This window comes from Scophthalmus maximus, chromosome 1 (genome assembly GCF_022379125.1).
Source record: "Scophthalmus maximus strain ysfricsl-2021 chromosome 1, ASM2237912v1, whole genome shotgun sequence".
NCBI classification, from domain to species: domain Eukaryota; kingdom Metazoa; phylum Chordata; class Actinopteri; order Pleuronectiformes; family Scophthalmidae; genus Scophthalmus; species Scophthalmus maximus.
Genome location: NC_061515.1, coordinates 29020001 through 29034512, shown reverse-complemented (window position 1 = coordinate 29034512; position 14512 = coordinate 29020001). Strand labels below are relative to the sequence as shown.

The 14512-nt window shown below is 44.6% G+C and overlaps 1 protein-coding gene and 1 long non-coding RNA gene across 3 annotated transcripts; one reads left to right on the top strand and one right to left on the bottom strand.

Annotated features, from left to right (window-relative positions):
- Nucleotides 1-494: 494 nt before the first annotated feature.
- On the bottom strand, nt 495-3838 carry LOC118304690. 2 transcript variants are annotated; one of them, XR_004791928.2, is made up of 5 exons: nt 3699-3838; nt 3047-3133; nt 1932-2075; nt 1198-1325; nt 495-943 (listed from the first exon to the last, which is right to left on the bottom strand). It is a non-coding gene; the product is annotated as an uncharacterized LOC118304690 (long non-coding RNA). The 2 variants fall into 2 exon arrangements; XR_004791922.2 differs by having other exon boundaries at nt 495-1325.
- Nucleotides 3705-10301, top strand: ndfip2 (Nedd4 family interacting protein 2). Its single transcript, XM_035629678.2, has 8 exons — nt 3705-3877; nt 6437-6665; nt 6777-6907; nt 7093-7180; nt 7729-7853; nt 7960-8026; nt 8174-8279; nt 8366-10301. Exons 1-7 carry the CDS (start codon nt 3851-3853, stop codon nt 8275-8277), a joined length of 771 nt encoding a protein of 256 aa, XP_035485571.1. The 5' UTR covers nt 3705-3850; the 3' UTR covers nt 8278-8279; nt 8366-10301.
- The last annotated feature ends 4211 nt before the right edge of the window (nt 10302-14512 follow it).

Below are 14512 nucleotides of genomic sequence, written 5' to 3'. Positions count from 1 at the left end.
GTCCCGGTGGATGTTGACAGATGCTCTACCAGCCCCAGGTTGAAGATGAGATTCATCCTCGTCGCTGCCCTGTTGGGCCAAGAGTAGTCGACCTGCAAACATTTCTGGTGTCGCCACTAATCAGCAGCAAGGTAAATTGAACTCTCATTGTTAGCGTAGCAGGGTTATTCCCTCTTGAGGTACTTCAGATCATTTTTGTCTTCATGGTCACATATATCCCTTTTATTGCAGATCCAGACTGTTTCCCTGGACTCAATAGATTTGGTGGTTTAGGTATCGGGAAATGATATTTCTCTCTCCTTGTCCTGTTCCAGTACTCTAATTCTTAATAAATATCATTGTTAACTGACTGCACGTCTCCTGCTTCTTGAACCTCAACTTGTATTGTGTCTGCATGTGTGTTACCTGCAGGACGACAGCAGGAAGCAGAAGAATCCAGTGGAGGACTATAGGTAGGAGGTGAAATCAGGAAGACGGAAACCGTGGAGGTCTTAAGCAGAAGTATTTATTATAAGAGCTCACTAATGCTGCTGATTGTTGAAGAAGTCTATTGGTCTGACAAGACTGCTAACAGATCAACAGACTTCTTCAACACTCAGCAGCATTAGTAAGATGTCTCCAGCAGTGGAGAGCAGCCTCTCTACTGCCCTCATATATACATTTGTATGAATGAAAATACAAAGACTTTTCAGCAGACAAATCGTTTTAAAATTCCTACTGTACCTTAATATTTTAGAACTGAAGTATTCTCTGCTTCTCGGCAGGGATCCACATAACACCTGACGTTCACAGAGAAAACCTCATAGTATAGTAAGGCATAAAAACTCCAGTTCATAATAATAATTATAATGCTGATAATAACACTGAGGCAGTAATAATAATAATAATAATAATAATAGAGTAGTGTTGGATCTAGATGCTGCAGCTCTGGAGTCAGGGACTCCTGCAGAAGAAGGACAGAGAAGGAGACACGTGATGAAACAGTCATGGTATAGTAAGGTTTACAAACTACAAAGTGTCATAGTATAGCATGGTATGGCATCAAAATCAAAAATAATGTGTTCAGTCAACAGACGCAGTGTCACATTTTGGTTTCACTCCACGGAGAGACACCATGCAGCAGGGAGCCGTCTTCTGCTTCAAGATTCATGAAGGGACTGTATGAAAGTTACTGGACATTATACATTTTATAATCACAAAGGCAAAAATATTAGGATAGAGTAAAAAGAGGTCAACAGAAGACGTCGTCATCTCAGAGCCGGCGGCTGCTTCAGGGTTGAGACAGGATAGTTGGAGCTCGTCGGCTGCTGTGGTGCAACAATCAGCTGACCAGACGTGAAGGAAATATCATGTTTTATTACTCATAATAAAGACTTTTTAACCAGCATGCATTCAGTTTTATATATCTATACAATTGAGCAACCCCCCCAAACTATTTACACAATATATTTCATTTCTTTTACATATAGTTCAGAACGGAAACATTCAAATAAGCTGTTAAGTGTTGCATTGTATGAAATACAGTGGCAAACATGTAAATATAAAAAAAATGTATATAAACAATTGTGAAAAACGTAAAAAGTCGTGGATGACTTTGTCACCCGCTTAAGTTTGATATTCGAAACTTGAGCTTAAGTGTTGCGATGTCGCCAAAAGCCAATTAGTGTTGTGGTTTTCCTGACGTCCGAAAGAGATTGGGACAATATTTGCGGGTTGTGTTTACTCAGAGAATTTTATATATATTCTATATCTATGTGATAAGATATAGAATTTTACTTATAAGATAATTTTGGCCACACACCATGAATATTAGCCCGTTCTCATTCAGACGCGACCATCAGTGACATCAACGCTGGTTGGCTTTCACGTCATGTGAAACCAATAACACAAATTTCGTGTCTTTGTGTTATTCGTCTTTGGTGTGAACTCACCATGAGCGACCCTTTCGTCTGCCCTACACCTTCTCACCAGGGTTCAGGAGGAAGCAGGTTTCCAGCGCACCGAGCCCCAACTCGTTTGAAGTGTCGAGGTTCAACCAACGAACTAACTCGGGGGGGAAAGGTCGACGTGGAACTCTGCAGAAATGATACAAAAGTTAATGTGCAATATGCGTTGTCATCACGATTGACTCAAACGGCCAACGCAACACCTCGGCTTTAACTTGCTGCCTGACGCTGAAGTCTTGCTGTGCTACATTGAGCCGAATGCGCTGCATTCATCATCGTCCCGTCATCACAGTCCAACTCACATCATCGGGGGTTGAAGGAAAAAACATAAATCAGGTATATAGAAAAATAATGGCAAATGATTTTTATTTTTGAAAAATAGGTGGAAGTGTCATCTCCAGACACGCATCACGCACAGTCGAGTCTCCTTGCAATAATATGAGCGTGTGCTGGAGTTTGTGTGGTTAGAAAACTAAAATGACTACTTCATTGACTTCATGCAATTCGTGGTTCAATACATTTACATGTGTGAAGCAGGTTTGTGTTGCTCTGGACTCAGAGAGGCTCACAAAGCTAAGGCTATTCGAAGGCTGAGCTGTTCTCTCTTTCTGATGATAACAAGAAGATAATGGAAGACGTAAAGCATGCGACCAAAAAGTCCGGACGGGCCGTTTTCTCCAGAGGATTCAGGATCTTACTTCCTGTCCCAGCAGTCAAGATTTTAATATTTTACATATGATTATACAACTTGAGAGAAGACGTTCAGACAAGCGTCAAAGGTCGGGGCGAGGCCTACTGGCTTGGAAGCCCCGGTCAGAAACTGGCCTTTGGAGTCCCGACATTCTTGAGCTGCTTGGGACGTCTGGCAGAGAGGCCTGTCGGCCGGACGGGAACCTCGGTGGCCCCTGGCCAACATCAGCGTCTTTGTGAACCATCAACATGAAAGTGCTAAATCTAAATCCTCAAACCAGTATCCTGTCTGTCAGCTGATGCACTGAGTGTCTGCAGCCACCAGAGGGCGCGCTTGCCGCATCATTTCAAAAGACTGAAATGGGGGGAAAAAACTCAGCCATGTTAGATTTGGCTTTGGCTCCACCTACTGTTTATTTCGCGTGTATTCGCGTCATCAGTCTTAAATGCGTGGAAATCCGTGTTCAACCGCCGCCATCAAGTTAGCCAGAGTCAGACTGAAATGAGACACAAACAGGATCACGCCTTCAAAATAAACATACACTGGGATTTTCGGCATATTCAATCAAAAATACTACAGAAGAAAATGTCATATTTTACACACCTGTTGGAACACTAGAAAAATTGCACCTTAAAACAGGTTAGTAAATTTGTACATGTACCAATTAATTTAACAACAGTGGTAGAAAGATTCAAAATACAATATTGTAATTTTACGGCGGCCAAAAAAGCGCTTTGAATTTCCCATGGCTTTCTCTAAGATATAGAAAAGTACACACACACACACACACACACACACATATATTATTAGAAAGTTAAATAAAGAACGCTTTTGAATTCTGATCATATTGAATGGCTCCTGGAGTTGAAAATGTAAAATATATCTATAATATATTCAAGCATAAATTGGTCAAGTCAATTTAACAGGAAATTAATATCCCTTTGTATTATAGCCCTTATTATTAGTTAACACATTATTTTTTAAATTTTATTTTGAAACATGTCATCGGAAATATGACGTTGTAGTTGCAGCTTGACTCTATTAGTCACCGTTTTACCAACCCGTGTATTTTCCTCCATTTCTTCCATCTGTTGTTGAGCGCTGGTGTCAGAGAAGCGTCCCCGGGTCGTGACGCGAGGTTTTGGGGCAAACACCAGACACACAGCCCCCCCCCCCCTCCCCTGCTCTCCGCGGCGGGCTGAATCTCGTCGGCATGGACCCAGCAAGCCGCTACCAAGTGGTGAGTGCGGGGGGACGGAGGAGATCGAAACACCGCTCGACAGCTGCTCGGGTTCTGCCTGGCACAGGAAACAAGGCCTGGCTCCAAACAGACAAATACATATAAAAAGGCGCCATAACAAGGAGCTGCGACGCGTGACATCGACTGTCTTATAAGTGGCGACTTGAGCTTCATCTTCGTCCACTGATTGTGTTGTTTTGACAACAACCCCTGAACGGACACTTCCGCATTGGCTAGGTGGCTAACGTTAGCTTGGATAAACACCGTCGGCCTTGACGTGTTTGCGCCCGACTGCACTGTACCGAGCACGCTATGAACCGTCTCACGAGTGTTATAACGTTATTAACATTGAACTCGTGTGAAGTGTGACACGGCTGCCGATACGCGGCGACGACGACGAGCTAAGCTTCGTTAGCCGTTAGCCTGCAATGGAACAGGACACGAGTCACCTGGCCCAAAATGAGCAAACAATGCTAACAACTCGGCGACCAGCAGGTTAATGTCCTCAATGGTTTACTTCTCTTGGCAGAAGTTCCAAGTTAAAAGAAGAGTTTGTGGTAAATATGAACAGTCAACTGTTGTCTCGTAATCACGAGGCGTCCGGTCGCTGTGCTGTTCACACTACGTGACTCATCTGTGACTCGGATCTTTCCCCAGGTGATATGTCGCCCAAATCACGCGAGAAGTGTGACACGGGAACCGATGTTGACCGGTCAGAAACAGGAAGTAGTATGTGTTGTGCGGACGGAGAGGAAAAACAGCTCGACGCGTACACTCACTTCCTGTCACGTCACAGCTCACGCTACAGGTGAACGAGTTCCCCGACGTGTCCAGATATTTAGCTGTTAAATATCTGAAAACTTGTCGGCGAGCTGACAATCGGACGTTAAAATCATGCAGTGCACAGTGTGCAACAACAACAACAACAACAACAACAACAGCAGCTGAGAGATTTTACTTTTTGGGGGACAAAGTGCACTTTGTGCTCACATGCCTGTGGTTTCCGGGAATGTGAGTGTGAATCGCACATGATTCAGAGAATGAGCCAGTGTTGTTGCACCAAACTTTTTAACCTAGGACGAAGCAGAGGACTCCAACGGCAATGCAGTTAAAAAATAAATACACATACAAGATAATCAGCTTGGGACAGTGGATTCTCAAGGATTTACAAAGATACTTTATGTCCCTGAATCTCTCGTTTCTTCTCCAAACCATACCCAGATTTATTTTAATGTCAGATATATTCGGACCCGCGACGTGGCGTTTGGCTGTGTTCCACTGGTATTATGTAATCCCGTGTGTGTGTGTGTGTGTGTGTGTGTGTGTGTGTGTGTGTGTGTGTTGGGGGAGTCGTCAGGCGCTCATTCACTCGCTGCAAATCCTGCACTGGAGGTTTGAGTTTCCCCAAGATTTTTCTAAAAAGACGTTTGTCTTTACACAGGGTGCTGTCCCTGATTGTAGTGGTGTAATCCCACAGCAAGAGCATTGCCATTACTTCATGGAAAATTTCCCCCTTGAACACATGATTACGAGGCAGATAATCACCACCTTGAAAAATATAGGTTTTGCAGCTCGCAGTCAAAAACCACAAACCGAAACTAAAAAAAGTGCCTCCGGTCGTTGAGCCTGTTCAGATACTGTCCTCCTCCTGCGAACTGCAAACTTCAAGGAGCGCTGAGACTAAATGATGTTCCGGGCAGGAGGGCTTTTTCATAGGGACACTTTGTCTTTGGTGGGTTTTTTGGTCAGAAGTTTCACTCGTGTTAGACTAGTCTCTGTTTGTTCGATGATAATTGTGCCAGTAAATAAACCATAAACCTTAACAGCTGTGTTTCCACGTCAGGAACTTTCCCCTGGAACAAGAAACCTTTGCGGGAACTCTCTAGACCAGGGTCTAAATTATGTTCCAGGGAAATTTTTCCCAATTGCTGGGACTAAAGGTTCTAGGTTGTTTTGGCGGACGTGTGCGTTGTTGATTTTTGACCTGGAGTTATGGGATTGCCCAACAAATTGTTGGACTCGAGACAACTTTCTCAAGGGCAACTTCACAGACTGGGTGAGACGGGACCACGTCCTCCTCACGCCTCTGTAATTTCAGAAGGCGTTTGGCTTTTTGGCCTGACAAATATTAACGTACACAGGCCTGTCAATGATTCCCTCAGCTGCAGCGGGGACTCTCTCAGTTACTGATAATTCCTGTATCACTTTTCCTAGAGACCTGACTCTGTTGACATACCAGCGTAGTTTACCAGTGCTGTGAACTGTGTTAAACATTCTACTGAGGGCAAATGGTTTAAGTCCACCATGTACTTCCAGCTGTAATCTTGTAAACAAAGACCCAGTGTTTTGCCAGTTGCCACCTTATAATGTAAATCAGATGTAGGAAACGTTGGCTTTGCAATGCCAACGTGATTGTTGGCTCATATCAGGGAGATCAAATTGCACCAGATAAAAGACAGCACATGCGTCCTTCCTTCTTAGGACGGCAATCTGATTCTGACTGCAACCACATTTCATTTTTAATGACCAATCAACCGATCTGTTTTTGCCGATCCCCAGTTTCACAACGAGGATGACTCTTCGGAGGCCTCCACCAGCGAGCAGCAGCCGGGCACTTCTGCCGCAGCCCAGGCCGGGACGTCCAGCCAGGACCACAGTTCGGCCCTGGTGAGCTCGGCCCCCTCCTCGTCTGCAGAGGAGGCATCGGGATCCAGGCCCCAGGGGGACACGGAGGCACCTCCGCCTCCGTACGCGTCCATCGAACCGGGAGCAGCCGCTGCTGTGCCTGGTAAGTATAAGATAAGTGCTTGTTGATGGTCCAAGGGATTACGTTGCACGCTCTTTCCTTTTCCATGACACCACATCGCTGTCAGTTCCTCACTGTCTTTCCATTCCGCAGAGACTAGTTTCCGAGGCGACTTCCCAGTTCCACCGCCGTACAGCGTCGCCACCTCACTGCCCACGTATGACGAAGCGGAGAAGGCCAAAGCAGCCGCCATGGCTGTCTCCACTGTGGAGGTGCTTCCACGGGTGAGGAGTCGCACTCATATATATCTTTTGTGGGCTTCTTGTCTCATGGTTCTTCCAGTAAAAGCATTTCAAACACGTCAAACATGTTTTGTGACTCATGTTGTGTGTGTGTGTGTGTGTGTGTGTGTGTGTGTGCCATTTTAACCAACCTGATGTTAATCTGCTGTGTTTCGTGTCCATTTCAGGATGATGAATTCCCGCCCAGAGATGATTTCACTGACGCCGATCAGCTGCGAGTCGGAAACGATGGAATATTCATGCTGGCCTTTTTCAGTAAGTCTGCCTCACGTTTACTTTAACATGCCAGAATACAGAAACATATGACAAGTTAATACTGATAAATCTAGTGTCATTCACATCTGCACTTTATGATCTTTATTTATGGACCACAGGTGTAACATTAACACGTTAATCATCAAGTGCTGGTTTCAAAATAATATAGTGCAACCAATCAAACTTTATTCATGTAGCAACTTTCAGACAAACCAAATTCAAAGTACTTTATTAATAATAATAAAGTGTTTCTATGGCCCTTATCTTAACAAGGTTACAGAGCTTTACAATTTAGACTTTGCAGGTGTTTGACAAAACATAGGATGTTAAATGTGAAGTAAAGTCTAATGCAACAACAAAAAAAAGGGTAATATAGTTAATATAGTTTAAATAAATGATAATGATAAACAATATATGACACTGCCCAGAGAAAACGCATGTACAGACTAAAATGTAGTGGCCCTAAATCATCAGAATTATCATGGCTTTTTCTTCTGGTTTCTATTCTATAAGCAAAACAACCAAATGTCTTCATGTCTGTCCTCTAGTGGCCTTCCTGTTCAACTGGATCGGCTTCTGCCTGTCCTTCTGTTTGACCAACACCATCGCCGGACGCTATGGCGCCATCTGCGGCTTCGGCCTCTCCCTCATCAAGTGGATTCTCATCGTCAGGGTATGTTTTTATTTTTTGGCAACATAATTAGTCCAGTTGATACAGAATGTTGTGAGATATTTATTTAGATTGAACTTAAAGTGATAATGTTTTGTCCCGTGTCCAGTTCTCCGACTACTTCACTGGCTACTTCAACGGACAGTACTGGCTCTGGTGGATCTTCCTGCTGCTTGGTGAGTACATTGTGAATGGTGCAGATATGAATTATGTCGGGGCCTGATCACTGCCTGATTGACAGCTTCTACCTTCCAATGGATGACAGGTGTTAACGTATAGTAGTGTGGATGTGAAGTGAGTAAATAATCACCTTCTCTCCGCAGGTCTCCTGCTGTTCTTCAGAGGTTTTGTCAACTACCTAAAAGTCCGCAACATGTCCGAGAACATGGCCACCTCCCACAGAACGCGCCTCTTCTTCCTCTACTAAAGGTCATATCTGTTGAGAAAAATGGAAAGAGAAGAAGTGTCACTAATATTGCAGCGTGCACTGAAATGGGATTTGATTTCCCCTGCAGGTTTCCTCACCATCACCATTCCTTTTGTCAATGTGATGTTCCTTCCCTCGCCCTCGAATGACCTGACTGAGGAACCCTGCAGTGAAGAGAGGAGACGGGAAGGAAAGGAGGGAAGGAAGCGTTACCAGTCTCATCAAACCAATAACACGACTCACTGTGACGTCGCCACTGGTGAACCGAGCCCAAACAAATACTTCTTTTGACGATAGCTTATCTCCCTGGGCTCGGTATTTCTGTTTTTCATTTTTCTTTGATTCACACAGGAGCACGAGGGCTCATGATCTTAGCCGACACTTGTGGTAAAGACAAATGTTCCGAAATCAGATTTTAACAGTTTAACATTTACTCAGAAACACCAAATGAAAGCACAATGAAAAAAAATGTTTCTTAAATGTATGCCTCTCTACCCCTGGACAACAAAATGAAAGTAGACGCCCCAAAGCAAAATGGAGGATTTTCATCTTAAGGGCAAAACGTACAAGTAACTTCAGACTCGCCCAGGCCTCATCAATTTTTTTTATAAACAAACGTTTAAATCAAGACTCTGGTGGAACATTTTCATCTATAATCTCAGAGTCATTGAACAATAATACAACAACAGAGGCCTGCCGCAAAAAATCTGGATTTACTTCTGTACTGGTCGACTCTCTGTTTGAATCAAAGAAAAAAAATGAAAGGAATATTAACAAATGTTCAACTGCCAAAATCATCTGTTCATGATCATGTTATAGTAACAAAAGAAATAATTATTCTTCACCTTTTTGGAGGGTGTCGGTTCAGTTGCAGTCTCCACCTGTAAAACATCACAAACCGCCTGTTAAGTCTTTATCCGGGAACTCCCGCAGCCAATCGGGCGAAAGCTCCTCGGATGAATCTGTGTTTGTCAGGCCCAGTTTTAAAGAGTCTTATGCAATTTAGTGACCTACATTAATATACGTCCTGTGATGAGGACATAGATTCAGTCGAACAGTGAAGTCATGAGAGAAGTCACGACATCAGGTTCGGCCCCCGAGGGACGTGGTCGCTAACGCTTCGATGAAGCCGAGGTGCTGACTGAACAAGTATGACCTGTACACCAGAGGACAATGCAGTGCAATAAAAAACGATAGAAAACACGTCCTGCATGATTTAGAGAAAAACCAGCACCTGGATCTCTCTGGGATTTTTCGGCTTTTAAAGATTAGATTTGAACTTTTCTTCCCTTTTCTTTTCGCAGCGTGAGAAGCTTATGGTGATGTGACGTAGCTCCCGTTGTCAAGGCGGGCGGACAAATAACTGCTTTTTAATCGCGCGATCGGAAAACTGACGAGTTCTGTACGTCGTGAATACGGAGCCTGATCATGCTCTTTTTTTTATTGTTATTACTACTTTCATCATCTAGAAAATGAGATGTATATACCAGCTTATGCCAATTCATAATATTTGCACTTTGAAGAACTTCTGTACAGTATGATTATGTGAATCTGCTTAACTTGCGTTGGGGTAGAAAAAGAATACAAGAGTTATCTTAGCCGTCCAACTGGAATTCTTAATCGTCCCAAATGGATCATTTGCCTTTTTGCACTTTTTATTTTTCTAAACATAAAAATGGAAAAAAAAAGATAATATTGTTATTGTGTGTCTTGTTTCATCGCTTTCAGCCTAAACTGTGACAGCTCGAGTTTTGCCAAACCCCTAGTTTCTTCTTTTTCTTCTTTGACTCTGGTCATATCAAGCTCTGCGGCACGATGCATCAACGGCTAACGTTGGGATTAATCTCGTACAAAAATCCATTTGTTTGTTTGTTAATAAATGAGACGGCGGCGGTGCAAAAAAGTAATCCATGTAAACATCTTCTGAAGCAGTTGTCATGCACTTTCTGTACATTATAACTGGAATTTAGTGACAGATCATGTCTTGTCAAAATGCCAATAAAGTTCAAAAGCCTGCCAGTTAACTTTTATGTTGGTTTTGTTTTTTATTCTACTGTGCTTAGAGCCTGATTTATTATTATTAAATGTTTTTTTTTTACTGTTGTTTCATTGTGTGAAATTATAGGAATCATCTAAAAAACAGAATGCCAGAAAATGCCCCCCAAAAAATTATGTATATACTGTCCAATATATCATTGTCAGAATTTCTTTCACTGCATTAATATCAGTATCTGCCTCTAGAAATCTATTTTCTTCATCGTGGATTGATTTCAACAAATCCACTAGATGGAGCCAAATACTGCGCGTAACAATCTGTGGCCCTTCCATTGGCTCCCGTTCCCTCACATGGGTCACATCTCTTCACTACAAACTCAAGCGTGTTCTCCTGTTTGTCTTTGGCCTCTGGTTGACTTTACTACTCCTTTTTTAAATTTATGTGAATTTACAGGACATTTAGAAGAAGACATCTTTGGCCTCTCTCACCAAAAAAGATCCAATTTTATAAATCTGTTTCTGGCTGTTTTGAAGTGAAGGAACTAGCGAGCTGCATGCACTTTGAACAAATGATAGATAGGATTAATTAAGGAGCTAAATGTTTACATACGTGTTTCTGGGAGGCGCTTCAAGGATCCGTCGGCTGGTCCGAGCAGGTCCCAAACAAAAACGTGTGGAGCTGAAACTGAGCAATCTCCAGAGATCAGCAGTTGTTCACTCTTCTTCGTCTGTAAAACACGTCACCCAACGGGGTTTAACTGCTGAGTTCTCTCCTTGTGTTTGCCTCACTCCTCCATGTTTCCTCTCCTGCTCACAGGTGGGCCTGATTGTCCATCTCCCCTCCCCCTCCGTCCTCCCTTCCTCTCCTGTCCAGGTAGAAAGAGTCATTCAATAAAATCCATACCTCATACCTCCACCAAGGTTGAACAATGCTCCACACGAGTGTCTATTTCTTATTTTATAAATATAAAAGGAAATAAACGAGGTGGTCTGATAACCTCACTGATCTATTTGTCATAAAACTTGGTCATGAAAACCAGTGTAACATACAACTACGTGTATCTGCTCAAGATACTACTTCCCCAACTTTACTTTGTCCAATAAAAAATATTGTACTTCTGCATCTACAAGATGTGACAGGTAATATTTCATACAACTGTGGAAAAACAGCTTTTTGAGCTTGTCGGGTGACTGTTTCACCACAAGGTGGCACCAGAGACACACCCCCCCCTCCCCTCATCTCTTCTGTCAACCGGCAGGTGAAGCCACAGGTTTGAGGTTTGACTTCGGTGGAGCCGTTACAGGTTCAGCGACTTGCAGTGGGAGCAGCGTGATGTTGCCATGAACCTAACACTCCTGCAGACTCCCGCCTTTATCAGAACAAGGCAACAACACACGACATCAGATCCTTTGCCCTCTGACCCCTGGAGTGAAGGCCGGGGGAATCTTATGGCGGTTTCAACAATCATTTTTGAGCAAACAACTGTTTTTCTGTAGCAGCAAAAAGGGACATTTGAACATCTCCAGCCTCAGCGGCGTTGCCACACCGATCGCGGTGAAATCCTCCCAGCTACAAGCTGCCTCTTGCCTCCTGGCAGACGGGGGCTCAGGTGTTGCTCTTCCCTTCCTGTGTAAATTATACACCTGGGTTTGATAGGTGTCACACAAAACACAGGATGTTGGTCTGCCTCCTCCTTCTCCTCCTCTATTTTCCTTTTCCTTTTCGTGCCGTTGGGACACCAGCTGTGGGAGCCGCAGCTGCCAGAGCTGGCTGTTCGACTGCAGCTTCCAAATGCCACGAGGCCTTTTTTTTTAACATTTTGTTGTGGAGCATTTTGCTTTTTGGGTTTTCTGTGAAGACCGAGGTGCTGAATCTATTTCTATCTATCTGTGATGTAAAGGAGTCACTTACAAACAACTCTTTGCACTGTGAATAACAACACAGTGTCCACTGGAGGAAGTCTGAGAGCAAAGACGTAGCTTGTGGCCAACAGAGACGCCTATTCACATAATGGGTTTATGTTACCGACTCCGCCTGCCCCCGACCTGGCCTCCCCTCTTTCAGAAGGCCCTAATGACTGACCCATTTACATAACTCCCTTCCGGTTTGCAAACGTTTCCCTCTACGACGCCCTCGATCTCCCCCCTCCCAACTCTTTCTCCTCATCCTTTCTTGCCCTCCGCCTCTGCATGCGAAAGGCCCTCGCCCTCGTTTTGACCAGGTGGAGCCTCGTCACACGAGAGAGAGAGACAGAGAACAGCGTTGACAATCTCTGTCAGCAGCACATCTGAGGGCCTCGGCTGCCTGGCCGCTGCCAAGTGTGTGTGTGTGTGTGTGTGTTTACTGATCATGAAACACTTTAGTAACATGGATCTGACTATTTGTGGGGGAAAGAGACTTTTTTGAAAATACTAAAGCTAATACGTCCGTGTGTGTGTGACTGTCGCCGAGCCTCCGTTCTCGCACGGCGGCGAGGTTGATGTTACCCCGCGAGGCAGGAGGTGAGGAAGCGTTGAAACTCTTTGGCGCGAGGCCGCGAGGCTTTTTTCAAGTGGGCATGAGACGCACGGTGCCGAGGACGAGTGCGAGTAACTGTGCGTTCTGCTCCCGGCGTTCACGTGTACACACACGCCTCCTCCGTCCGGGAGTCACGACGAACTGCAGGGGCCTCGGGCGCCTTGCGTCCACACAGGAAGAATGGGTTTGGAATGGGCTTCCTGGACCCATACCTGTCTGTTGTCGAGTGTCAAGCGGGGAACTGTGACATTTCACAAGACTGCATGTGCACACAACACACCACTGTACGCATATTTCCCACATACGTGAAACCTGGACAGAGTTTGCCCCCTCCTCCGATTGCAGCCTGAAGGTTATCTCTTTAAAAGAGCAAGGAATTTGGCAACGGGATGAGAAGAGTTCTCCAAAGTCTATAATCAGATATTATATCAGATATTAATCAGACGTGTGGGGTAGTTCTTCATGGGTGGGTCGTCCTGCGAAGGAGAACGTTTACTTCACTTCTTTTCCTGGTATGATCCTGTGACCACAATGTCTTGGTACCGTAACAAGTCTTTAAAGATACAAATTAAATATTTCGTGTCAACTGTCAACTCATCCATAGTCTTGTCTGGTTCAGGGCATGGAAATAGGTTTTCTAACATATCAAAATCCCTATAATTTCTCTCTCTTTTCCCTTTCACAATATTGAAATATGTTGTCTTATTCCTCAAGGACAGCTGTTAGACCAGACCGAGCAACCGACATAAAACCTGCCTTTCTTTGGAGCTTTGTTTGCCTTCTGCACCATTTACCCACTTGTTCCCATGCCGCCGCATGGCGTTTCTGAAACAGCACTTACACAACACACACACACGCACACACAGGCACACGCACTCACGCACACACGCACACACTGGTACAGGCCCAACGTCGGCAAATATTGACATCCGGATGAGGACGTCACCTGGTCTGCCAGCTGAGGAACAATATACCAGCGACCCAGTCGCTCATTTAATCAGCCGGAAGTCACGCGACGCAGATAAGACACAGCGTCCAGGAGGATGAAGGTATTCCTGTATGTACTTGTATGTATAAGTCATATTCCAAACAGCACCGAGCCAAAACAAGGAAAGAATGGCCCACAAGAAAAAACAGGTACAAGTGCAACAGGTCAAAGATGCCGTTTTGATAAGTATGTTTTAAATGTAGCTTTGGATCACTTACATGACGTAAGGTGTGATTACAGTTATCCCTCTGTGATATAACTAAAGGGGCATGTGAGGATTGAACTGCGTAAATGGGACGGTGTGAGGTGGCCACCAAACAATGGTTGTTGTGTTCACCAGCAGCGAGGGGGGGGGGGGGGGGGGGGGGGGGGGGGGGGGGGGGGGGGGGGGGGGGGCAGAGAAGGCAAAGAGTGTAACCTGTGTGCTTCAATTTGAGATTTTAAGAATTCCGACTCATGTTCGACATGAACATCTCTCTCCTCCAACTTCGTGAATGCAGAGCAGCTCACTCTATGTCCGATGACATTTCCAGTTTGGAGTCGGAGCTCCCTGGTTTCCACGGAGACGAACCCTCCCTTTAACTGCTTCATGTGTGGAGAGGCCTGACACGTGGAGCTGTGGAACTCCTGCAGAGCGACCCCTCCGTATTTTCACAGTAAACAGTAACCCTCCAAAAGCCCTTGCTCCCTTCTCCTTCATCTCGGAACAGTGGCCTCCTTTCAGGGCCATTACT

Coding starts and splice junctions, on each gene's coding strand:
- ndfip2 (XM_035629678.2), top strand. CDS start 3,851: ATGGACCCAGCAAGCCGCTACCAAGTG. Junction 3,878..6,436: donor CAGCAAGCCGCTACCAAGTG/GTGAGTGCGGGG, acceptor GCCGATCCCCAG/TTTCACAACGAGGATGACTC. Junction 8,027..8,173: donor GTGGATCTTCCTGCTGCTTG/GTGAGTACATTG, acceptor TTCTCTCCGCAG/GTCTCCTGCTGTTCTTCAGA.